Source organism: Lissotriton vulgaris, chromosome 4_1, assembly GCF_964263255.1.
Source record: "Lissotriton vulgaris chromosome 4_1, aLisVul1.2, whole genome shotgun sequence".
Lineage (NCBI taxonomy): Eukaryota > Metazoa > Chordata > Amphibia > Caudata > Salamandridae > Lissotriton > Lissotriton vulgaris.
Genome location: NC_141691.1, coordinates 1740478959 through 1740506688, shown reverse-complemented (window position 1 = coordinate 1740506688; position 27730 = coordinate 1740478959). Strand labels below are relative to the sequence as shown.

General features: G+C 43.7%; 1 protein-coding gene across 3 annotated transcripts in view; it reads left to right on the top strand.

Moving 5' to 3' along the window:
- The window catches only part of RIDA (reactive intermediate imine deaminase A), a 124328-nt gene extending 106033 nt beyond the window's left edge, over positions 1–18295 (top strand). For all 3 annotated transcript variants that reach the window (XM_086966042.1, XM_086966041.1, XM_086966043.1), the window contains exons 5-6: positions 12429–12484; positions 17064–18295. In XM_086966042.1, coding sequence (XP_086822168.1) covers positions 12429–12484; positions 17064–17126 — 119 coding nt within the window. In that variant the 3' untranslated portion in view covers positions 17127–18295. The remainder of the gene's footprint in view (positions 1–12428; positions 12485–17063) is intronic.
- The last annotated feature ends 9435 nt before the right edge of the window (positions 18296–27730 follow it).

Genomic DNA, 27730 nt, shown 5'->3' with positions numbered 1-27730 from the left:
GAAAAAATAAACTCTTGTGCAAAGAAATTGGAACCCACCAGGTGGAAATATACCCTTTTAATCTATCAACCGGACTTAGGAAACAATACTAATTAGGCAAAATGTAACGATTGGATTACATCCTCCCTAGATAAGAATATACTACTTAGGACTCCTAAAAGTGGTCATCAAAGTAGAGGATTTCCATGGTTAATTATCCATCTATGGGAAATTAAGAAAGAATACAAACAGAGGGAAAGGAAGTGAAGGAAAACAAATGCACCAGTAATAAAGTGGAATATTAAAAATAAGTCACAAAACATCACTATTCTATTAGAGGTATGCAGTCTACTTATTACACATTTAAAATAAACAAGGCATCTTACTCGGCTAAAGAGATATTTAAGATAGTTCAAACCCTTCCCAGTTCAGCAGATAAGGACACTTTGCCGATTCAATCTGAGATCCGCTGTGATGAGATGACCAACCTTTTATTTTTAAAAGTCCACAATAATATATATGCCCGGTTCAAAATGTTACCATTAAAGATCCTGATTTGTTGTGGCGAAGACAGGCTGCCTTGTGAAACATTTTCTGCTTTTCCTCTTATTAGTAAATAGCAGGATTCATTAAATCACTTGATCAGGTTCCCCATTGGACCCTGCCCCACGTTTGATTCTTTCGCAAAGGTGCAGACTCAATTTATCCTGTATTATTAGTTGTTTAATCTCTCCCTACAAAGACTGACAATGGTGTCATATGCTGGCAACACTCAGATTATCTCCCTCATAGCGGACACATCTGCCTCTAATCAACCCACATCCCATTTAAAGAACATAGCAGAATGGATGTCAGTTAGCTCTCTGAAGCTTAACGGTGATAAAACACAAGTGATGGTTGTAGGCAGTGATTTTAATCGTTGGTCGATAATGTGCTGACCAGACTCTCTAGGTAGCTACCCCACTTCCAAAAATAAGGAAATAAACCTGGCTATTTGGCCGGATAACAAACTCACCTTTGAAGTACAAGTGCAGACAGTTGTTTTGGAATCATGAGAATGCTCTGAAAAATCGCAGCATTTCTATCTTTCTTTGAGACTTGTGGTTCCAAGCATTAACTATTTCCTGTCTGAAGTATGGTAATTCTCTCTATCTTTGAAGTCCCCAACGTGACAGAAAGATTGCCGGTGATACAAAATGCAGTGGTCCACCTTGTGATAAAGATTCCGAAACATGTCCGTGTCTAGTTTACTAGCTTCCCTTCACTGGCTACCTTACAGACAGAGGATCCAGTTCAGATTTGTACCGAGCTCTACATAATAATGTCCCTCTACTACTACAGCATCTGTAACAACCTTAAATCCCCGCACTTAGAGAAGCAACTTGCCGAGCTAGAACGGAAACAGCGGGGAGGCCAGGATTCTAACTTGTCAGAGGAAATTAAACACCTCATAGTAGAATATAACGAAGAAGCAGATAGGGAAGTGCAACACATGGGACAATACGCGACCGCCCGGACGTACGGTGAGGGGGAGCGCCCCGGCTCTCTACTAGCCAGACTACTGAAAAACAATAGACACCCACAAGTTATACCAGAACTGGAGACGACGTCCGGTGACACACTCACGGAACAGACTGAGATAATAGACGAATTCAAGAAATATTACTCAGAGCTCTACGCGACTAGATCCGACCATGTTGAGGAGGAAATAGACTACTATCTGAGCTATATCCGGATGCCTTTCCTAACTAACACGGACCGGGAATTCCTGATGCTGCCCATACACAACGGCAAGATATCGGAGGCACTGGCGGGAATGCGCTCGGACAGTGCCCCTGGAGCGGATGGACTCACTGTGGGCTTCTACAAAGTGTTTAAGGATAAACTAATCTATCCACTAACTTATCCACACTGTTTGATGACATCTGTGTTGAGGGCAGTATGCCACGCTCTATGAGGGAAGCATTGCTTGTGACCATTCTAAAACCAGGTAAACCCCTGAATGCATGTGCCTCCTACAGGCCGCTGTCCTTAATGAATGTCGATGCAAAACTGTACGCCAAAGTCCTGGCGACCCGCTTAGCATTATTGGCCCCAGAGTTGGTAGCGCCGGAGCAAGCAGGATTTATCTCGAACAGGAACCTCACCTATAATATCCGCACCGTGTTGGGAACTATGCAGCATGTCCGTCAAGATACGAAGGCCATAGCCATCTTCCTTGACACGGAGAAGGCCTTCGACTCAGTAGAGTGACCATTCATGTTGCGGGTCCTCCGAAAGCTGGGACTTGGCGAGCCGTTCTTGCAAATGATAGGAGCGCTATATCACCAACCTACGGCTAGACTCCGTATAGGCGACCGGGTCTCGGACCCATTCGAGATTAGTCGTGGTACTAGACAGGGCTGCCCGCTCTCGCCGCTCCTCTACGCGCTGGTGGCCGAACCGCTGGCGTGCGCTCTCAGGGAGTATCACTGTAACAAAGGTATAAACTTCCCAACTTACAAAATTGTCACCTCGACATACGCGGATGACACACTACTGTATGTCTGTGACCCAGAGGCGAACCTATCTTCGGTACTGAGGTAAGTGGTCCGCTTTGGTGCGCTTTCCGGCCTTCGCATAAATTGGTCTAAATCCGTATCGTTCCCATTGACCCCAGCGACGATACGTTTTGACATGGAATATCCATTGCAATGGACGACAGAACCGGTTAAATATCTTGGAGTTATGATCCACTCTGACCCAGAGATTCTTATGAGTGAAAACTACGGTGTTGCATACAGGAAGCTCGCAGATGACGTGGAGGCTTGGTGCAAACTTCCTTTGTCACTGATGGGACGTATAGCCATTATGAAAATGGTCATACTACCCAGGTTCTTATTCCTATTCAACAACATACCAATAGTTCTTTCGAAAGCCTTCTTCAAAAACCTGACGCAGCTACTGATCAGACTCGCTTGGGGAGGTAAACAGCCACGGGTGAAATGGACAATACTTACGCTCCCGTATGAGCTGGGAGGGCTAAGCGCCCCAGATATGGAACGGTACTACAGAGTGGCGCAAGCCTCCCACTTACACACATGGATTCACGGCAACATCAACATTCTGCACGTGCGCTTAGAAAGGCTTTTTGCAGACCCTAGTCTGCTACCGGCCACGGTCTTCAAACTGGTGGACCGTAGAGATGGCATGCTGGACTCTATCGCGACCACTAACCATGCATGGCACGCACTTCTGCAGATACAGGACGGCGTGTTACTATACTCCCCTCTAATGCCGATAGAATGGGCATTATGGATTGCTCCAGTGGCGGAGAAGGGAGTGGTCAGTGCGCTATGCAAGATTGGCATAAACACGGCGGGAGACTTATTCTTAAATGGCACGGTGAAAACATGGGAGCAGACTGTGCTGGTACCCGGCAAGGCCCCACTCTTACTTCGCTTCCAATATCATAGAATACGCAGTGCGTTATTTGATCTCTTGGGCCCGGACCTGGCGGAGGTTACTTATGTTATCAAGACCACCTCCCCCAATAAATTAGTCACCAACCTATATAGAATGGGCAGTACCCACAGGGAGCAACAACTATCGAAAGCAAGAACGGCATGGCAGAGCGACCTGCAGGTTACAATAGACAATGGCATGTGGAAATACTGCTGTGCGAGCACCAGGAAACTGTCCCTCAATGGACGGCACAGACTAATTCATTTTAAGTTTCTCCAACGAGTGTATTACACTCCGGAGAGACTGCACAGATACGGCCTTAGACAAACGGCAGAATGTGAACGATGCCATGCACCGATAGCAGATTTTATGCAGCTTGCATGGTGGTGCCCAGCGATTCGTAAGTTCTGGGATGCAGTGTTCACTGAAATGAGCACAATGTTAGAAATGGAGCTGCCCGCTAACCCCGCTCTGGCACTCCTGGGTCACTCGAGGGGACTACCGGTGGCGCTGAGAAGACTAGCTGATATGGGCATGCTGATGGCTAGGCGAGTGGTTCCAATGTGCTGGGTGAGAGGGCCGCTGCCTACTATGAAAAGATGGGCGCACTACATGCTGTACAGCTGCACTCAGTCAGAATGCTACAGCGAGCTCCTCCCCCCCCCCCCCCCCCCCCCCCCCCCACTAGTCGCCCCAAGAATTTCTGGGGCCTGTACCAGGCCCATTTGAGAGCCAAGAGCTCGGAGTTGGATAAACAGGCAGACGAACTTGATGGACACGTACTCATTGAGAAGGACGATGCAGTAGGTTAACGAGGCCGGACACATAGTCCTGACACCATTTGAAGGTAGTGAGCGGTCCCTGACTTAGGGGCAGCGTAGTGATGCTTGTTAGAAGGGGATGTATCTTGGCGAATTGTAGGGCATAGATAATAGAACCCCTACAGTGGCAGGAATATGGACCAGCAGGAGTTCAACTTCACACGAAATAGACAGCGCACTACACGTAGCAACGGTACACCTTAGTTGGGCGGGACACATGGCAGAGCGTAGGTTAGAGCAACAGCAGAATCAGATGGGGGGAGGGTTGTATGACAGTAAGGGAGGAGGGGAGTTGGGGTTTTGATTAGATAGTAGCTTCTTCAGATGCTATAGGTCTACACACTAGCGGAGTTATCAAGCAAACCTCATAGTAAGGTGGGGGTAATATTGCTTCAAGCGAGCCAGGGCAGACAGAGTTGCCAGACCCATCCGACTAGGCATGCTTAACCTTTGCTGAAAGCGCCGCCGGACCCCTGGGTTGTCAGGTAATTGGCTGTGTATACTAAGATTGGAAGCGCAGCCTTGCTGCTAAAGGTTTGCTGCCGGCCCCCGGGTTGTAGGCTGCAAGCTGTGTATGACATTGTGAAGGATAATAAATGTTTTTTTTTTCTTCAAAAAAAAAAAAAAGCAACCTTAAATCCCCAACAGGACCCTACGGTCAACTGCCTCATCTCAGTTGGTGACCACCAGAGGTCTTGAAGGCTAGAAGTAGAGCAGGTCCTTCACCTATCTGTTTCCCAAATTATGGAACTCGTTACCAGTGAAGATACACAAGATTGAGGGGTGGAGGTTTAGAAAGCAACTGAAAACCTTGCTATTCGTCTAAGTCAGAGGGGAAAATCTTTACGGATATTTGCTGCTCAGTGCTGGGAGGCCAAATAGGTAGCCATGCGCTTGAGAAAAGTCTAGATTAGAGTATGCAGAGGAAATGCTTTTATATATCCGTTTTGTTGCTTTTTCTGTGTGTATCTGCTTATGAACAATGAGTTGCTGAAAAGGCTTTTTTATATTTTGACCATAGAATGGCATTTTTGTTGACAGTCTTATAACTTTGATTCCTTTTCTTGATTTTCAAATAGAAATGTGTGAAGACTGATTTCTCCCTTGCTGTTGTAGTATCCTAGTCGCTTGTGCTTTTGTTCCACTACAACCGTATTATGTTTCAGTCATGGGTGGGAGTCCTTATAAGATCATGCAAAGCCATAAAAAAAAGATATAGCATAAACGGGAAACAAAATCAAATGCATTCAGTAAAATCAATACTAACTGCCATACTTTTGGGGTTCTGCATTACAATTAAAAAAGCCAAGTCGCCCATCTCCTCTTCACATTTTATTATCTGTATGCCCTCTATCTGCTCAATTTAATCACACTTGTTTAGCATCATTGCTTGCTATATTTCTAAGCGTCACACACAGTCTTTTCCAAGTATTTCTGGATTACTTCAATAACCAGTGTACACTGCCCTTCTTCGATTAAGATTCCTGCCATATAACCTAACTTCACTCACATATTTATGTTAACTCTGAAAGATCTTCAAGTGTTGATCACTATCTATGTTCAAGGTTTTACCATAGCAATCTGATAATTACAGATATATATATATGAGCTGCACTGTACAGTATATTATAAGAGAAATGGCCAGCAAGGGGTTTTGTTGGTTGTCTATTTTTCAGCACCGTTAGGACCTGTATTGAATCATCAAGGTACCTAAGTCTGAGATTGATCAGTGGCTGTCTTAGATTATTCATTTTTAGAGAAAGAAGTCCAATAGAATCAGGACAAACAGTGTTACCACACTAACACGATATATACAATGAATGATAAATAAAATGAAATGCGAAAAACCAGGGTTTTGTATTATCTGAAAATTGTTATTTGTATTCAAATCAAAAAGTACAATTATATACAAAGAATAGGGTACATACATGGATATTATTTAGATATTCAAGGTAATAGTTGTATCTTCCTTTGATATATCTAAACATTAAGTCCAGACTGCTTAAACAAAAAGAACATTGATTTCAACTCAAAAATCAGAAGAAAATCAAAGTGTGACAAGGAATCAAAGAATGCAGAGATGGACTAAAATAGTCGACGTTTCGGTCTTTTTGAAGGTTTTCACAAGACCATCATCAGGACAGTAAAGTTCTATAAACAATTGATGACCCTTTTTACTTCTTTAAACGTACGTCTATTTAGATTTAAGACGACAGCAGCACTTTAAATCGTGGCGTTGTTGTGAGGCAAGGAATGAATCTTTTGTGCCAAAATTTCACTCGTATTCTACATAGGAGTGCTGTCTATAATTTCCGACAGGGAGTCCAATTTCAATCGATTTCCAAATACTTGTATGTTTTTCAAATCTCGAATGTGACCGCGTCAAAAGCTTCCAACGAGTCCGGTAAATCTGTTTTATTTAGAGTTTGTAGAGCGCGTAGTCACCACGGGGGTATCCCAGCGCTAGAACCCTGTTACTCATGAGGGGGAGCGGATAGGTAAGAGACCGGATTAGGGGAAGAGGAGAGTTTTGAGGGTTTTTCTGAACCGAAGTAGATCAGGCTCTGTTCTGAGGTTCAGAGGGAGTGCGTTCCACTTGAGTCCGGTGTTTACCGAGAAGCGGCGGCCCCCTATCCGGGCCTTTTTTACCATGGGGATCGTGATAAGGTTTCCGTGCTCTGAGCGAAGCGCTCTCATGGGTCTGTAGGGGGTGATCCAGTTATTTAGTATGGGGGGGCCGGTGTTATGGAGAGCCTTGTGGGCCAGGCAGAGGGCCTTGAAAGTGACCCTTTCTTTGATCGGGAGCCAGTGTAGCTTCCTCAGAGCGGGTTTGGCCGATGATCTGGCCGGGGTGCTTGTTAGGAGTCTGGCGGCGGCGTTCTGAGCCTTTTGCAGAGTTTGGAAGGTGGATTCCGGGGCGCCCAGGTAGATGGCGTTGCTATAATCCAACCTGGATAGGATTAAGCCCCGGATCAGCATAAGGCGCGACTGGAAGGGTAGGAGAGGGATTACTTTCCTGCAGGATTTAAGTAACCCGTAGCAGGTTCCGGCCGTCTTTCTGGCCTGGGTCCGGAAGGTAAGGTCGGTCTCCAGCCACACGCCAAGGCTCTTGACCTCCTTTTTGGGAGTGGGAGGTTCGCCCATGCAGGCGGGCCAGAAGTTGGAAGGGATGTTAGTCGTTTTTTGTCCGAGGACCAGGATCTCTGTCTTGGAGCCATTAAGCTTCAAGGCAGAGTCGCTCATCCACTGATAAACGCTGGTAAGGCAGTCGTGGAGGTTGGAGGGCTCGAGTTTGGGGTGGGAGAGAGTGACCACCAGTTGCGTGTCGTCGGCGTAGCTGACGATGGTGACTCCGAAGGGTGAGACAAGTTCCTCCAGTGGGGCCATATAAACGTTGAATAACGTAGGGCTCAGGGAAGAGCCCTGTGGCACACCGCACTGGAGGGGGATGGAAGAGGAGCGGCTTTCGCCTTCCCATACTTGATAAGAGCGTCGGGAGAGAAAGGACGAGAGCCACTTCAGGGCTTTGCCCTTAACTCCAACAGTCCCGAGGCGGTGGATTAGAACCTGGTGGCTGACCGTATCAAAGGCCGCACTTAGGTCTAGGAGGACCACTGCCACTGATCCTCCTGAGTCGATGATTTCCCTGGTTCTTTCCACTGCCACAAGGAGTGCAGTGTCTGTGCCTTGGCCAGGTCTGAAGCCAGTCTGCGAGTCGTTGAGAAGATGGTTTGACTCGAGATATTGTGACAACTTTTTGTTAACTAATTTTTCGGCGACTTTGCCTATCCAGGGAAGAAGTGAAATGGGTCTGTAGTTGGAGAGGTCAGTGGGGTCAAGCGACGGTTTCTTGAGAAGCGCTTTGACTACGGCTTCCTTCCAGGTGGGAGGGACCACTCCTTGTTCCAGTGAGATATTGATCAGGGCAGTCAGTTGAGGGACTATAGTCTGCATGATAATTTTAGCGAAACGTATGGGGACCGGGTCGCTAGGGGCTCCGCTCTTGGTTGAGGCAAATGTGATTCTTACTTCTTCTTCTGAGACCGGGCCGAGCGACTCTAAAAAGGGTGTGTCTACGGGAGGCATCTGCTCCTTGGCTCTTTCTGAGATGTTGGAGTTGGCAGGTGGGAGGGAGGAGAGTATTTTTTTTATTTTTTCATCAAAGAAGGAGGCCAACATGGCGCATTTTTCCTCGGCTTCTTTGGGGTCCATGGGTTTCTGGGGGGGGGCAGGGACACGGAGGAGTTCTTTAAAAATGGAGAAGGTCTCCTTGGATGAGCAGGCAGAGTTTTTTATCTTTTCCTCGAAATAAGTCCTTTTTGCGTCATGTAGGGCTTGTTTGTAAGCTTTCATGGAGCAGAGGTAGACGCTTTTCTCTTCAGCTGTTTTGTATTTTCTCCATAGGCGTTCTGTCTTTTTGCAATGCTTTTTGAGAGAGGCAAGGGCGGGTGTGTACCAGGGGGAAGGACTAATTCTTTTCATGTGTTTTAGCGAGCTAGTCAGTGGAATGGAGCTGTCTAGAGGTTGGACTAGCCAATCCATGAATTCTCTGTCCGCGGTATTAGGGTCCGTGGACAAAGGGGGGATGGTATTGCGTAGTTTGGCTTCCCATTCCTCTGGAACTAATTTATGCCATCGTCTGGTTTGTACCCTGGTTTTATAAGAAGGCCCTGGAGATGTGTCGAGTGGCCAGAGCATGGGAATCAGCATGTGGTCTGTCCAGGGCAGGGGGGTGGGGTCCTGGGCGTACAGGTTCGCAATGTTAGAGAAAATGGGGTCTAGGAGTTGGCCCTTCTCGTGGGTGGCTTTAGGATTTTGCAGGAGGAGGTCGGCTGTGGTGAGATCAGCAAGCAGGTTTGCTGCGGTATTATTCGTGGGGTCCAAGAAATGAATATTAAAGTCCCCTAAGAGGAGGAAATTAGAGACCGAGATGGACTTGAGTAAGATATGGTCAATCAGAGTGCTGGTAAATTCCCCTAGGGATCCTGGGGGTCGGTACACAAGTATTCCAGAAAGGGAGGTGGAAGGAGAGATCTGGATTGTGAAGTAGCAGTTCTCACAGTCTTTAATAGATCCGGTCTCGATTCTGCATTTAAGGTGATCTTTGAAGAGTATGGCTAAGCCTCCGCCTCTACCGATTGGCCTATTTAGGCAGCAAATTTGGTAGCCGGGGGGAGTTGCATTGGCCACATCGAAGTCGTTGTGCGGGGTTAGCCAAGTTTCTGTCAAAAATAGCAGATCTAGCCGCGAGTCCTGGACAAGGATGTTGATTTCATGGGCATGCTTTACCAGGGATCTGCAATTCAGAAGACCGAGCCGGAGACCTGGGTGGTATTCCGTTTCCTCGAGGTTATTACAGAGGGTGCATCCTACATAGGGTGTGTCCTCCTTGTGGATATATTTGCACTGGGGGTGTTTTCCACGGTTCCAGGCAAGCAGTGAGTCTCTGGGGTATGAGATGCCATTTTGCCGATTGGGCATAGTGGCTAGGCCTAAGGCCGTCTTGGCCCGGACGGGCCCAGACGGGCTTGCCTTTGGCGCGCCTTCGGCGCGCTGACGGCGCGCCCGCTGCGCCCGTCCGCTGCGCGTCCGGTAGTTGCACATCTTAAATGTGCAGAAAAAGGGGCGGGTGGGCGTGGCCTAAGTGGGCGTGGCCTCTCTCCCTCGCCGAGAATGGCGGCAGGGAAGATTGTTTGATGCTTAACGTTGCAGCGAGGGGGTCGCTGTTTTAGTGACTGAGAGCCCGCTTCAGGAGGAAAACGGGTGAGTGAGGTTCAGTTAAAAGTACAAAGTATTTCGGCGAAATTAGTGACACAAATGCAAATTTTTAAAAATGAAAGGTTTCTCTCCCGGCTTCCGCCTCAGGAGCTGTCAGGAATCTAAACAAGTTGCGCTGAAGGCAGCGTTTAAGTACCGAGGGCGGCGGGTGGGCGTGGCCTAAGTGGGCGTGGCCTCTCTCCCTCGCCGAGAATGGCGGCAGGGAAGATTGTTTGATGCTTAACGTTGCAGCGAGGGGGTCGCTGTTTTAGTGACTGAGAGCCCGCTTCAGGAGGAAAACGGGTGAGTGAGGTTCAGTTAAAAGTACAAAGTATTTCGGCGAAATTAGTGACACAAATGCAAGTTTTTAAAAATGAAAGGTTTCTCTCCCGGCTTCCGCCTCAGGAGCTGTCAGGAATCTAAACAAGTTGCGCTGAAGGCAGCGTTTAAGTACCGAGGGCGGCGGATGGGCGTGGCCTAAGTGGGCGTGGCCTCTCTCCCTCGCCGAGAATGGCGGCAGGGAAGATTGTTTGATGCTTAACGTTGCAGCGAGGGGGTCGCTGTTTTAGTGACTGAGAGCCCGCTTCAGGAGGAAAACGGGTGAGTGAGGTTCAGTTAAAAGTACAAAGTATTTCGGCGAAATTAGTGACACAAATGCAAATTTTTAAAAATGAAAGGTTTCTCTCCCGGCTTCCGCCTCAGGAGCTGTCAGGAATCTAAACAAGTTGCGCTGAAGGCAGCGTTTAAGTACCGAGGGCGGCGGATGGGCGTGGCCTAAGTGGGCGTGGCCTCTCTCCCTCGCCGAGAATGGCGGCAGGGAAGATTGTTTGATGCTTAACGTTGCAGCGAGGGGGTCGCTGTTTTAGTGACTGAGAGCCCGCTTCAGGAGGAAAACGGGTGAGTGAGGTTCAGTTAAAAGTACAAAGTATTTCGGCGAAATTAGTGACACAAATGCAAATTTTTAAAAATGAAAGGTTTCTCTCCCGGCTTCCGCCTCAGGAGCTGTCAGGAATCTAAATAGACGTACGTTTAAAGAAGTAAAAAGGGTCATCAATTGTTTATAGAACTTTACTGTCCTGATGATGGTCTTGTGAAAACCTTCAAAAAGACCGAAACGTCGACTATTTTAGTCCATCTCTGCATTCTTTGATTCCTTGTCACACTTTGATTTTCTTCTGATTTTTGAGTTGAAATCAATGTTCTTTTTGTTTAAGCAGTCTGGACTTAATGTTTAGATATATCAAAGGAAGATACAACTATTACCTTGAATATCTAAATAATATCCATGTATGTACCCTATTCTTTGTATATAATTGTACTTTTTGATTTGAATACAAATAACAATTTTCAGATAATACAAAACCCTGGTTTTTCGCATTTTATTTATCATTCATTGTATATATCGTGTTAGTGTGGTAACACTGTTTGTCCTGATTCTATTGGACTTCTTTCTCTAAAAATTAATAATCTAAGACAGCCACTGATCAATCTCAGACTTAGGTACCTTGATGATTCAATACAGGTCCTAACGGTGCTGAAAAATAGACAACCAACAAAACCCCTTGCTGGCCATTTCTCTTATAATAAACCTTGCCCGAGCCCGCAAGGGTATATTGGGTTGCTCACCTACATATCCAATGCACTGTACAGTAAGCGCATGAACGAGCTGCACTGTACAGTAAGCGCATGAACGATTAAGTTCTCTATACCTGTATACCTGGGTCTATATTTCCTTATTCCCCTAAGGTTTATTATGAACTGCATGTAAGACTTTCAAAATCTTTAATAAATTGTGGTAGACCGCATGTGCAGTTTAGGCGCTGGACCTGGCTGATGTAGAACTACACTTCGGTAGAGGCAGTTATGCCATACCGTGCATTTAATACACAGATGGTGAACTGCCACAAGTGAAAAGATGTTGGTGAGGTCCTGCACCAGTGGATTCAATTTTGGAATCCGTAAAACTCCTGGGGGGGGAGGGGGATGGGGTGTGTGTGTGTGTGTGCGTGTGTGTGTGGGTGTGTGTGTTTGTGTGTGTGTACACATATATTTGAGTGTGGATGTGCACACATACACAAACAAACACACGGATAACGGTTTTTTTTTTTTACTTTGTGTCACAGATTAGTTTATTGATTCCAATTTTACAAATGAGCTTAGTCAAGCCAATTGGTTAATCACAGCCTTTGCTCTTCTCATAATGAATCTCATAGTTTTGTACCTCCATATAATGTTGCCATATGTCATGTGTGAGCTTTGCCGTCTTTAAGTGTTGGTGTATGTTAAGTGTTGGTGTACATCTATCTCACTGACTTTACAGACATCCTACTTGCAGAGGGAAATGTTTGAAATTAGTTAGGAATGTAACAATTGAATATTATGCCTTGTGGTGTATTTAAATATTTTGTGTTTTTTTTTATTCTTCAGTTTTTCCAAGTAATTGCCCTGCAAGGGCAGCATACCAGGTTGTTGCTTTGCCAAAAGTGAGTATTACATTTTGTTTTGATTTCTAGACTTTGAACCTAATAACCTAACCTAATAACCTGTTCACATTTTACAATAACTATGTTCATGTTTCAGGTTGGGTATAAGAATTATTGAGGATATTGTATCCAAACTGCATATACATAGAGGGTTGATCATGGTCAAACTTTTGCCTTAACTCTCAGAATCTTTTTCTCAACAATGGGTCATCGGCGGGGTTCTCTGCGGCTTTAGTCCGTTGTTTGGTCCTTGCTTACTTGAAAACGACAATTGCAAGTTTTTACTGTCAGGCCATGTAAAACCTAAAAAACATTTTTTTTTAATGTTTAGCACCGTGATTTATAAGTTTCTAACGCCTTTGCTGGAGGTGAGTTAGAAATATTAAAAAGGAAGATTCGGATTTGGCAAAAGGGTTTATTTTGCCATGTCCTGTTGGCAGTTGGAAAGCTGCCCGACTAGGCTGCAGTGGCAGACCTAGAGCCTTGTTTTTCAATTTGTCAATTAATTGGTGGCATAATTAAGTGCTGCAGTCCACTACTGACATTTATCTTACCAGCCCTGGGTACACTTTGTACCATATATTGGGGGCTTAGATGCAAGTTAAATATTCCAGTCGGGGATTAGCCAATTGTACATACAATTTTAGGGTTCAGGGCACATGCACTGGGGCTTGGTCAGCAGGGCCCAGTGCACTTCAGAGTCAGAACACCAGTAGCATCAGTCCAACAATTTGGGGCTGACAATACAAAAAGAGGAACTTTCTTACATCAGCTCTTATATTTCCATTTGGTTTTGACATATTTTCCTATGGACTTGACACTCAACTTCTTGTGTCCATCCTCAACAATCAGTCATACATTCAGGAAATATTCCACATCTGCATGTTAGCAGTTGCTAGATAAATGAATACCAGCTGTCTTAAGCTGAATGGTGAAATAAACTGATATGTTGCTGTTCGGTACCTTTCTGATCTTAAAAGTTGGTTGCCGACAGACCTTGTTGCACCCGCCAGAGCCATCTCCATCTGTTAAAAACCATGGGCTGTGGTTTGGATGTAAGCGTTCACTTTTATCATTATTCCTCCAAAGGATCCACCACCTGCTTCGCCTTTCTGAACTCCGTAAGAAAAGTACTGCTGCTTCTCTACCTGTATCCTTCCAAAGGACTGTAGTGCAGTATCTTAATAACATCATGTCTGGACTTTGAAATTTGATGTAACTTGGCCTGCCACAATCTCTTACAGTGCCTTCAGATAGTCCAAAAGCAGGTGCTATACTAATTCTTTAATGTTCCTTGTCATCACTCACTTTCAAGTCATTTTGTGCAACTACACTGGCTCGCTCCGGGGCCTCTAACTTTTTCTGTAATAAGAGCTACTTATGTACAATGAAAATCATCCTGAGCTACTTCTATCACTAGCGCTTTAATAGAGAGCACTTCACACAAGTTTGAATTGGTGGCTAACATATGTATGATTCCACACAGTGATCACCTCGGTGCATCAGGCATGGTAGTCAACATCAATACAAAATGTATTTTGTCAATATAGAATGAGGAATTAAATAAACCACTGAAAACATTCTAAATCAATAGGCAGGGTTGCATATTAGAGAGCTAGTTTGAGGTAGCAGGAGAGCTACCAGTAGCTCACGAGTTACTCAATGGAGAAGCCTGGCCTACCTATTGCCAATTATCCATCTTCATGGTTAACTGCTTAATGTTCAGAGCCTTTTCCCACAACAGTCCTGTTTACTTGCATATTCTGTTCAGTCACTATCGACTCACACAAGTTTTACATTCTTCCAATGTGAATCTGGCTTGTATACCACATCAATAAGGGCAGGCAAGGTAGACGCTTCTTCGGCTACTAGGCTTCTAAGCTCTGGAACAGCATACCATTATAACTTCATATCAGCCCGAGAGAATCATCATTTAGAAAGAAACCTGCTTGCTCAGTAGCTGTTTAAAATCTTGTCTCTCTTGGTCCTCCATTTAGCTGTCCGCGTCAGGATGCACCATTGTTTGTAACAGTGTGATTTATTAGTGTCATTCATTCATACCTTCAGGATGTATACACAGGTTATGTGGGGCCACGTCTTAATTTGTAGATTACACACCAGAGGAGTGAACCACCAGCAAGATAAGTGGATATAGTCTGGGTACATATGGCTCCTATGTACATAAATTATGGGCAAATTGCAGAATGAGTTGGAAGGGTGCAAGGGGCAGGGGGCGCATATGCAGTTTGTATGGACTGGAGCAAGCAGAATGCCATCTTGTTTGTGAAAAGTCTGTACATTTATTGCAATTTGACCTATCCTGATGTCACACAGCTATATCATGAAAGAGGTTTTTTTACAACAATGATGCTGTTGCATTCACAGTTGCTCTCCGAATAACAACCACCTTGTATTATGTTTGAGATCTTGTTCTCATTCCAGTGCTTAGAAGGCGAAAACTATTCTAACAAACATTTCTCCAACGCTGTTCTCACAGCTACCTTTGTAGGGCAAATACCGTTTTTGGTGGCAAATGCTGTAGTGACTCCGTGATAAGATGGCTGCATGTTTGTGAAGACTTAAGAGCATCACAGCCATTCTTGCAGTTTTAAGGGACTGCTGGAAGCTTTGCCTCTAGATGTGCATGACTCAATATATGACATTTCACTTCTGAACAACTAAACCAGCAAGCACTTGACACAGGATTGGCACCAGCTGCACCCAAGCATATACTGTCTGCAATAACACTGATACAACTACTTAAGTTGTGTATTTACTTGACATTACAAGATGGAATAAACCACTTCATATTGTACATCCCTCCCCCCTTGGGTCAACCCTTCTTTTGCTGCCATCTACCTTTACAAATTAATGCGTGCTGGTCCACTTACAGGAAATAGGTCTCTAGCGGCTCTGTAGATATTCAATTAGTACTGGAAGCATGATGAGTGTGCCCGGATTATGGGTCTGAGCTCACTCTCCAATGGGATCCAAGGTGCCTCTCACTGAAGAAGCCCTAAAAGGTTGTGATTGTTTCTGATCCTGTGCAGAGGGTGTTTTGGCCTGTTCCTTTTGCTGCTGGACCAAGTTCAGGACTGATTTGTATATGGGGTTTCACATCTGCTGTGGCACGTTGGACAAAAAAAGATGGAATGGATTGCCGCCCAAGCGCCTGCCAGTGTCTGAGACCATTGCATCACCCGACCACGGTCTTCGACTAATGCACTTCCATTATTCAGATGATTTCATTGTAGGTCTTGCAGTTTTCACTCACTTAGACTAACACATTCGATAAGAATGACATGTACAATAAAAGCGTGGACTGCAGGCATGATGCTCTTCCACCATCGCAGTCTGGCAATTCAAATGCTGCTGGTACTTGTTAGCAGAGGCTTGAGCTTGTCCATTGTCCCGCCTGTGATTGCATCGGTTACCAGGGTGAATTTGGGCCGTTGAGGCTTATGCTCTCTTGGTTCCACACAGTTTTGCATTACTAAGATCTGCCATGAACCAGTGTGGCAAACATGCCTTGACTTTTGGACCCATGCTCATGATGGAAAGAGTCAGACTGCGTCCCCCGTAATGCTGTTGCAGTTGGCGGAAAATTCAGTGACTCGCGGAGGGTTGTCGGCTGCAGTACTTTCTTGGACTTTGTTGTGCAGTATAAGAAAGCTGGTCAAATTTGGTGACTTGCTGCAGGGTTTCAGTTTAAGGCACACAAATCCTGCAAACCATCTGACTTTATTTTAGTTGGTTGGTAGTTTAAAACGAATCCAGAGTGGCTCTACTCTACCGAAGTTATTCCGCCCATTGTATCAGAAAACAACCTCTCACCCAGACAGCTACAGTAATTTTAAGAAGGCATCAGGCATGGGAAACATTTGCATTCGATTGTTGGTTGTTTATGACGAATAAGGGGGAACTGGGGGTGTGGTGAGTCTGAGGCTTACCTTTGAAATCCTATTTTTTATTTTTGATCTACATTATCTTTGCCTGCTATATTGTCTGAGGCTTTCCTTTCAAATACTATTTTGTGGCTTTGATTTACATCATCCTTTCCTGTTTAGAGATTGAATATCATGCAGGAGGGAGTATCCTGTTAAGAATATCTTTGTCTATCTGGGCCTTGAAGCCTGGTCGTTGAAGAATGGTCCTCTTCTAATGCCAACTGCCACTCCTTGGTGGAATTTGCCCTTTAATTTTGGTTGCACAGTACTCTTTCCACTGAAGTTGAGCCATTTTCGGGGACACAAATGCATAGGCCATTGTATGGATTTTTTAGGCAAACACATTTATGTATATTTATTTTCTCTTCTTTTTTTAATACAAGACACACAACTGCAGGTATAGGTGCTATCCCAGTGCATCCACAGTGTATGCTGTGTATTACACCACTGTGCCGTGCTACAGGTGTGCCAATGAATCCTGCTGTAGTAAGAGTTAATGAAGCAGTTATAGCAGTCATCTGTTATTATGTAGAGCAATCAATATTTTCTATACATATAAAAACGTGTAAATGTGATTGCGATCACACTCTACAAATATTAGTGTATTTAAAGTGTTTTGTATTTTCTTACAGAATGGGCTTGTGGAGATTGAAGCAATCGCTGTCGTGGGTCCCATCACGGAGGCGTCTGCATGACTGAGCAACCTCTGAGCCTGGATAAATCAACCAATCGCTGCTTAATTAAGATCATTATGAATACTTTGTTGTCAATGTGAAGATTTGTACTACTAATTGAATAATTTACTTGAACTAGATCATCGACACGGCTGTTAATTTTTGACTGATTTTGAGGATAACTGTGGTCCATGTTGAATAACATTTGTAATTTGCATTTGGGAAATTTGACCTCCAAATAACATCCACCTTTTGTTTTTCGGAGTTATCTTGTTAACCGCTGCCCCATGCAGATTTCTCTGATCCTCAAGGATGGTCTTCTGCCTAGAACTCATTTATCCATGCTTAAATCTTATTGATGTGGTTTTGCCGTCTTCGAGCTACTGTTTGTGATTCTAGGTGCACATCATATCCGACTTTCTATGAAGATACTTCTGGAAAGGAAGGTATTGCTGCTTGACTGATACCCTCTCTGTTCTGTACCTGGTTCTGTAGACTCTGTTTACATGGCGTGACAGATAGTTAATGTAAAGTAGCTGGTCTACTTGACCTGAAGGGACTGCCAAAGATCATGAGTGTGAAAAGGGGAGTCCCCATTAAGCAAAGTGCCTTCAAGTGTGGGGTTTATAACTCTTAATTTAATATTTTGGCATTCCTGCCCATCACCTCTTTCATATTAACCAATAATAATGGAAAGGCTGTGGCCCGAGTCATTACATTTTACAGTTCGGACAATTGCATGCTTGTTGGTCAATGAATAGTTCTGGGGTTTCAATGGCTTCTGTTCTTCAAGTCTAAAGCACAGTTGTTTGCTCGATTTCTTAAAGGTATGCATACAATGGGATGATCATGTTGTATTGTGTACCTTCCTGTATTGTACGACAAAGTAATTGCAGTTCACTCAAGTCAAAAAAAGTTTGCATTGAACCCTTTCCCGGAGCGTTGCTGGTTTTCACATGTCTGGGTTGCTTTACATGTCTTTGCTCAATACTAACAAGTCGTATCTTGAGTTCTTGAGTTCCAAGTCTGATGAACAGTTCGTTATTATAGTAACTAATTACATGAACATACTTGTTTCTCCGATACATGGGTAGTATCGCTCATCCATATTACCACACACTCTTTTTTTCGTTTTGCTGGAACAAACCTCATTGTGATAGTTACAATAAACCTGCATAATTCAATAAGTCTCTCTCTGTTTTTTGTGTCATTCTCTTATCTTCTGTGCAATTCATTTACTTAACTAAAGCAATATATATATATATATATATATAATCAAATCAAATCAAATCAAATGAGACTTTATTTCGGTTAATATTTCAAACCATAAAAAGTACATACAATGATTACATTATCAGATTTCACATCAATACATTGTTAAAACGTTCTTCACAGATATCATTAAAAATCATCATAAATGTTAGTTAAGAAAAAAAGTGCCCTTCTGGTCCTGATATAGTGCAATATTGCTTAACAAAGATCATAGGTCTAAGCAGGTTCTTATTCTCAGTGCAAGCTTTAAAAACGACAGAATATGGAGTACACAATCCTGGTGCAAAAGCTGCAAATAAATAAGGGCAGGTCTAATTTGTTTAAAATCCAATGTTCTCAGCAAGTCAACAAGAAAGTAGCGTCTGGGATAATCATAAAACCTGCATAAAAATATAAAATGTAGCATATCCTGAGGAGACTTCCCGTCGCAGCCACAGGGAGCTACATGTTTGCTAAAAATGTCTGATTTGGGTCTTATTAATAACTGCTGAAAAGTGTTAAATCTGAACCTAGTCAGCAGGAACTTTTCATGTGAGCTAAAGGCACAGGCCAGGTAGGGCTCCATTCCCCCACACGACTTTAGCATGATAAACTTTCTGACACTTGGTTTCAGCATTTCCACACTTTCTCTATCCGCCAATTTAAACTTTAGATAGGCTCTTTTGACCGCTGTTATGTCCCCTTTCACAATGCCACTCGTATGGGAGAACAGTTTGGGGCACCCCAGCATTTCAAAACAAGATTTCAAATATTTTAGCCATGGGATGCGCATACAGTTATCCTGAGATGTTACATCCCGTACAATCTGATGAGTGAGTGGTATCTCCTTGTTAAGCCACAGTGAAACCCAGCAGATCAGTGGCTTCAATGCTAGGTTATCGCATAAAAACGGAGTCCCTAGCTCCTCATGCACAACAAGGTTCGGGGTGCTCGCAGGGACACATAGTAACCGTTTAAAGAAGGTGTTTTCGATAACCTGTAATTGGGTATTGGACACATAACCCCACAGCTCACTGCCATATACCGCCGTTGCTACAGTCTTGGCATTATATAACTTGATCATTGCAGTTAACGGTTTCTTACCTATTTTTTTAGCGAGATTTAGGATAGTTCCATTAACCCTCAGCATATCATTCTTCTTCTTCACCAGATGAGGGGCCCAACTTAACTTCGAGTCAAAAAGCACACCCAGATAGGAAAAAGTCTCTGTGACCGGAATGGGACTGTCATCAAGCTTGAATACATAGTTCTTTCTTGGGCGTTGGCCAACCTGCATTATATAGGACTTGGAATTATTGACCATTAGGTCCCTATCAGACATAAAAACATTAAAAGCAGTTAAAAGAGCCTGAAGCCCCTTCTCCGTGCGCGAGATTAAAACCGCGTCATCCGCGTATAACAGCACCGGTATGCCCCTTCTGCCTACTCTAGGGCAGTCAGCCTGTATGGATTGTAGAGCTGCATCCAAATCGTTAATATAAAAATTAAAAAGAAAAGGGGCAAGGATACATCCCTGGCGTACTCCTTTATTTATCAAAAACTTGTCAGTGGTGTCCCCATTAGATGAATATCTTACATTGGCACTAGTTTGATGATGCATATCCACCAGGAAGTCAACAATCCCAGTGTCGACTCCCCTCGCCCTCATGTACTGCCACAGCCTCCCCCCTATATATATATACATAAGCACACCGACATGACTATTTCCAGTACTACACAACAACAGAACCGCGCAATAATTATGCATTTCATGTTTTGAAATGCCAATTGAGATTTACCAATCGTGTTGACATGAGGCTTCTGGGTCTCAGCTTATCGATGCCTAGATGCCAACCAAGAAATATCTGTGGGGTGCTGAAGGTTCTGGCTTTAATTAGTGGCCCAGCCTCTGAAAGCTAGAAAAGCAGTGAGAATGTTAAAGCCTTTAAGGATGCGATCATCATAATACATACTTCATTTAAGGACATAAGACTTTCCGCACTCAGAAGAGTGCTTTTAGTGGCTTATTGCATTGGATAAGTAACTGCAAGGCCCATCCGTATTAATGTCCTACATAAACACAGTGCAATGCTCTGAATTTCACTTTGAAGTTTGGATTTGTTCCACCTTATTTGAAAGACTTTATTTGATCCTGCATGGCGGAAAATATCTGTGGAACCAGAGGAGCCGTATACATTCAGAGATTTCTCAAACCTTCTTAAGTCTGCCAACAACACACTTTACATTTGGTTGCCATTTAATATCTTACAAACTGGGAACAGATGAAGGTGTGAACAGGTTAGAGTAGATCTGAGATTTGAGTTTGAGGTTAAGTTCATGCTAAGCCCATTCACTCAAAGAAGCCACGTGTAAGAAAATCAACTTTTGTAGTCAGTCTTCCTATGATTTTATTTACCTCTGTCTTTTTTCCCATGACACTTCCCACCCAATTAAATCTTCTTTGATTCAGAATAAATTCTTAAATCGTGACTCTTAACAAAGCCAAAATATGCTCTTCTGATCACAACATAACTAAAAAAAGGGAACATAATACCACCAAGAATGTGAACTAAAATATTACCCATGCTTCTAGGAGCTATGAGTTTGATTAACCTTCACAGCCTAAACTGAATCAGGTATATACAAGGAAGTTACAAAGTATTAGACGAAGGTAGAGAAACATTTGGTCTAAGGGACGAGATAAGTGTAGTTTTCCATGATCATCTCTGTTCAGAGGTTTTGTAAAGAGTTGGCATCAAGGGTATTGCAGCCCTCCTCTCCTAAACTAATCACCTACACAAATTGCTGTGAACACCTTCTAAGCTCTAGAAGACTTATTATCTATGCCATTGTAACCTCTTAGCAGCTATGGAACGTCCAGCTCCAGTGCTGAACGTTCCATTGCGCAGGTGAGGTTCGAACATCCAACGGCCGAAGGCAGCACTCCTGAGGTAGTGGTGCCGTCTGCCGTTGGACTAGGCGCTGCACTTATGAGGCTATAAGCTCTCCTACAGCAATGTCTACTATCTTTATGGTGCTCTGGCACCTTTGTCATATGAGTGTGCCTGTCCCATCTGGTTTTAGTAGTCATATTGGCTCGTAGTCTTTGGTTAGTGAAAACTGGTATATCCAATGTATTAAATAAAAATGATTTACATGGCCATTGTGAAAAATAAACATAGTCTTAATAGTGGATGTGTGTACCAATGGACCTAGCAGTTTATTTCTTTTCACTGTGGCCCTATCAGACTGAAGATGTGGTAGCTTTAAGCTAACTTCTTTTGAATGTTATGGTGAGTGGGGTATGCTTTTGTAGTGTCAAGCCCTTGATAACAAAATGGCCTTGCTACTATGTTGTGCTCACTTAAGTGTCAGGAGGTCTGACCTGTTATGTTGGTGTTTAGAGCGTTTATAGTAAATCGTGACCAGACTGAATAATATGCTTTGTTTCGTGGTAAGTGCTTTTGGGATTTTGATGACTGCCAACTATGGGTCCGTCATACAAACCATTTTTGCTGTTGCATAGTCTGTAATGCTCTAAATCACAGGCTTTATGACCAGAAAAATGCAAAGTGCAATGTACAAAAGCACATTGTGACCCCGAAATGTCTTTCTGACTCGCAAAGTGCACTTTCTGACCAATCACGAGTCGCAAAAGAAAGGGGATGTGTAATGGGAGTTTCCCACTTTTTTAGTTTAAGCGTAAGCGTACGACCTCTTGTATACTTTAGTATACATATACCTCTGTGGGCCAAATGCCATTCCTTGCTTCGCATTTGTTTGTTTCAATGTCCTTGCTTACTAGTTGCCAGTCCTGCCTCTTTGTCCCTCCTTTTTCCTCCAAGGAGCAGGGACTTAGTACAATATCATTACGCTTCGTTCTGTTGATCTGCTCGTGGGGGTGACTATTTTATTATGTGTGTCAACCTCATGTTACACTGTGGGTGCTCAGACCTTTAGCTGCTTACATTTTATTGCTACATTCACCCTCCCAGGTCCTTCCATGTGGCTGGCATTCTTTTGTATTCTTCCTGAAGACAGCGCCCAGGCTGGCTTGAAATGCCAGCAATTAATTATTGTGGTTTTAAGGCTAAGTCTGCCTCCTTTAATTTCCTCCAGAAACGGGCACAAAAACATTGCAACAGCATGCCTTCTAGCTACTGCAGCTCTAAATCACGTAAAAAGTTAAGCCACTACTTAAAAACAGAGCATTGTTTCAGTTCCATTAAATCAACGCTTCAAATAATCCTTTAATATGCATGGTACTTGTGTTCTTTCCTCCCCTCCAGGACCTCTGCTTGGCTGCTGGCTGTGGAGTTCAAAGTCTGTCCTCGTGGGTTTAGCACTGAGGGCAAGAGGTTTCCTTCCTGAAGAATGTCCCCTGTAAATGTGCATTTGAATGTAGTACATTGAATAAATGCAGAACAAGAACGCAGGGCCGGCACACGAGTGGTGCGATTGCACTGTATACTGACTTCAGAGGGGCAATGCTTCCGAGTTTATTTTGCTTTTAAAAGCTCTGGGTGCCACATTCCTGGCCTCCAGCAATTTCCAGACAATAAAAATGTCAAGATAACTCTGGTATTTAATGTTCTTGCTGGAGAGATTGAAATTGTCTAGTGGGAAAAGATATGACTTGTCGCAAGATAGCGCAGAGGGCTAATATGCTGGCTGCAAAGAAAGTGTTCCATGTAGAACATAAAGTGCATAAAATATAAATAGGTCAATGTGATACTGCTTTTCTGTTACTTGCAGCTTATAAGTTAAAATCCTAACATAGAACAGTGGATTTATAACTGGCATCAAAGAACTGCATGCACTCCAAAGTATAGATTAGAGCAGATATTAATGTTGGAAAAATGGTTCATCTGGGTAGAAATCCATTCTTTTTATTTAAGAGAACCCCCAACTATGGTTTTCTGTTTGTTTTAAATTCTGAGTTTGTGCTTCTGGGGCCCAAGCACTCTTTAGCCATACTGCCTACCAATATGCATGACTTGTGACTCCTACACCCTGTAGTCCTGTCTTATGTAACATTTCCTTTACGCTAATTTATACATGTATGATTGATTGTCTCAGTGTAATTTGTGTGTGATGCAAAGTGCTTGGACACCCTACACTGGTATGGGTGGCGCTTTATAACTAATTATATGCATCTGAATGTTAGTGGTTATGGAGCCTTAAGGAACACTGTTAAAGGGTGGTGGTGCTGGTGAGGGAATCTGCATCACTCAGCCTTACCTCAACATCACCTCAGCACCACCTCCACATCAGCACAACATCACCTCCTCATCAGTTCACCACCAACTGAGCATCAGCGCAGCACTGCCTCTGCATCAGCGCAGCACAACATAAACATCAGCACAGCACCTTTTCCGCATCAGTGCGCCACCACTAGAGCACCCCTCCACCTCAGCAGCAACACAGCACCCATGCAGCACCACCTGAGCGTCAGCAGAGCATCACCTCAACACAGCACCAACTCCACATAACTCAGCACCTCCGCAGCACTACCACCTCCGCATCACTCAGCATACGTCAGCACCACCTCAGTAGCACTCAATATCACCTCCACACGAGCACACCACTACCTCAGCATCACCTGAGTATCATTCAGCATCACCTGAGCATCACATCTGCACCAGCACACCACTACCTCAGCACCACTTCAGCATTACTCAGCACCATGTCAGTGTGCCCTCGGAATCTGGCATCTGTTGATTCTCTCCTAGTGCCCGTCCGCTGCTTGTGTTGTAATTCAGGTACTATTTCTCAATCTCCACCCTCCTATTGTTTGTCCCTCCATTCATTACAACAAAAAAAAGCTGTAGTAAATAAGCATTACCACAGGCAGGAAGAGTTTGCCAGCATTGCAAGGACGAAAAAACAAGAAGAATTTTTTTGTTAAATTCTTATTTTAATAGTCATTCAATTGTACATATTGTCTTCTTTAAACTCTACTACATTACACTCCACAAAATACCATTCCACATAGTTACACTCCATTACACAGTCTCACTCCACATAGTTCCAGTACACTCAAAAGCACATACTTACTATCCATATAATACAACTGCACACCGTACCACATAATTCCACTACACAAATGTCACACCACAAAGTTTCACACCACACAGTACCACAACTAAAAAGTCCAATCCAACCCACATAATTGGTACACACCACCCTTCACTCCAATCCATAACACATAGGTAAGAGACATTTACATTTACAATGCTAATAGCTCCAACCCTTTTTCTTTTTTTAAAACGCACAGATCTGATGCTTAGCTCCTACCTATTTGTTCTTTTCCGTCACTAAAAACGCAAAGCTTTACACACAGTTTCATGCCACAATTCAGCTCCACACATTTCCAATCCGTACCACATATTTTAACACTAAATCACATAATACAACTCAACAACACAATTACACAACACATCACATACATCCAATACACACCACACAATTCCACATCATGCTGCAGAATTCAACAGCACAACACTTAATTAAACTGTACTATTTACCACTCCACAACACACAATCCCACTCTACATAATGCCACTCCACTGAATGCCACATATTTGCTAACCATATATTTCCACAGCACACATGCCAAATAATGCCACTACATAAATCCACACCACACAATTCCACAACTAACTAATCCAGTCCAACCCACATAGTTCCACTATACACCACACACACTCCATAACACATACGTAAAATACATTGCCATTTACAATGCCATTAGCTCCAACTCAAAAAAATGTGAGACTGATTTCATTTCCAATGCTTGTTGTTATATGCTATGCAATGTAACAATGCTTTATGTCCGCAATTGCAGTTTCACAATTCAAGATGCTTATAGTTGCTCACTTCCTTTGAACCTTGCACTCCGAGGACTGGATGGTGTATTGGATTTGCAGGGCATGCACTTCCATGTGCTGATCCTGCTGTCCCACTGGGTGAATCTCTGGTTTGTGGTGGGGGTCATAACATTTTCAAATCACTGTCCTGCCCTTTGTGCTTTCCTCAGCCCCTTGGTTGTTCACAGTAGTCAGTCAGTCAGGATTCTTTATTCGATGATTAAAAATCACCATAAAAGTACAAACATACAATATATATTCCCCCCCATTTTTTCCCCTTTCTTTAAAAAAAATAATTAAATTTACATGAATCCCAATATTAATACAAACAGGTCACAATATATTAAAAAAAGAGATAACTGGTCTTTAAAACCTATCACTGAAATCTCAAATTTCCCCCCCCCCCTCTGGTTGCTCTCAAACGTACCGCTACTTTAATAAAATTAATAATGCAGCACAATGTAAGGGGATCAGTCGCTTCTTGTAGAAAGATCAAAGCTTCTTGGGCACTTTTTATGTTAGTTTGTTTTAAGATGTCAACCAAAAATCTACGCCTGGGCTCAGAATAAAAAGAACATAACAATACAAAATTAAGGGAATCCTGCGAAGACCTATTGTCGCAGCCGCAAGTTCCCTTCTGCTCAATTGTAGACGAATACCCTAATAGTGATGCCAATAAATACGGTAAAAGATTGAGCCTAAAACGGCTCATTAAAAACGTGTCCTGAGCATTATATATCAGATAAAAGTAAGGTTCCATTCCTTCTGTGATCTTTACGAGGTTATAGGCACACACTGTGGTTTTGGCCATTTCTTGCTCTGTTCTCTGTGTAACCCTGTGTGCCAGAAACTCTTTTTTTACAGTCATTTTATGCTGTGGGGTAATCGCTGCTGGATCAGAGAATAGATTCCCAAGGCCCAAAGTTTCCAATACAGTCTTGACATAACTGAGCCATGGGATTCGCATCCATTTATCTCTACCCAGGCAATCATTCATGATTTCCCTACTTAAAGTTGCCAAGCTAAGATAGGCCTAACCTTCACCAGGTCTTCAAGATAAGGTATCCCTAACTCCCTGTGTGTAATTGATGCAGCTAGGCTCTGTGGGGCTTTCAGGGCGGAACGTAAATATTTGTTCTCTTCCCGCTGCAGTTGGCAAGTGTTCACAAAGCCCCACACCTCTGCCCCATAGACAACCTTTGAACAACACATGGAGTTATACAAGTTCAAAACCTGTTCAGGGCACCATCTCCCCAACCTTCGGCCATATCCTGCAATTGCCCCGTTGGTGACATTCATCTTGCGGCAGCGTTCCTCCACCAGACAGTTACATTTTAATGCACCGTCAAATAGTAAGCCCAGATACGAAAATGATTTAACTTTCTTTATCTTATGGCTCCCTATCGTGAAGGTACATTTGTTGCAGGGTTTGTTGCCAACAACTAAAACATAGGATTTACTCAAATTAACAGACCGGTCTAATGAACCCATAAAAAGTACAAAACCATCGATTAAAATCTGTAGACACCTTGGTGTGCGTCCGAGGAGGACCGCGTCATCTGCGTAAAGTAACACAGGAACGTGACGCGTCCCTACTCGTGGACAATCGGTTCTCAACTGTAGGAGTTGCTGCTCCAAATTGTTAATATAAAGGGAGAACAAAAAGGGCGCCAAAATGCAACCGTGGCGTACCCCACTTTTACAAGGGAAGGAATCAGAACATCCGCCCTCCATGTTATACCTAACCTGTGCTGAGGTACTGCTATGCAAATCTCTTAGGATGTTAATGAGGCCGATCTCTATCCCCATTCTGGTCATCATGTCCCAGAGCTTGTCCCTGTTTATGTGGTCAAAAGCAGCTGCCAGGTCCATGAACCCCATATAAATTGATTCGTTACTGGCCTTCGTGTATTTGGCTGCTAGCATGTAAAGGTTCAAGCATTGGTCACTCGTGGACCGGCCCATCCTGAAACCGTACTGGGTATCTGAGGTTATATTATTTGCCACTATCCATTCCAACAGCCGGTTTAGTATCCCCCTCCCTAAAATTTTGGCAGATACATCAATCGGGGAGATTGGTCGATAACATTGGGGATCGTCCCTGCTACCCTTTTTAAAGATAGGGACAATGATAGCCGTTGACCAGGAGGGCGGCAAACCCCAGCAAATTGCTGTATTTATAACTCTTGTCATTAAAGGGGCCCATAATTCCACAGAGCTTAGGAACAAATCTGGCGGGATGCCGCCTGGGCCAGGGGCTTTGTTTTTAGACAAGCCCTCAATCCCGACCTTGTTTTCCCTTAATGAGAAAACTACGGGCTGGCCTGGGTCAGCATTCCCATATTCATTAGAAGTTCCCATTTTGTGATTGTATAAACCCCTATAATGAGTGATCCACATGTCAGGCGTGATGTTTGTTCCTATTTCAGGTACCTTGTCATCCTGGAAAGTAGGTCTATTAATCCTCCAGAATTCTGTCCTGTCCCTCTTTTCCCCCGCCTCCCT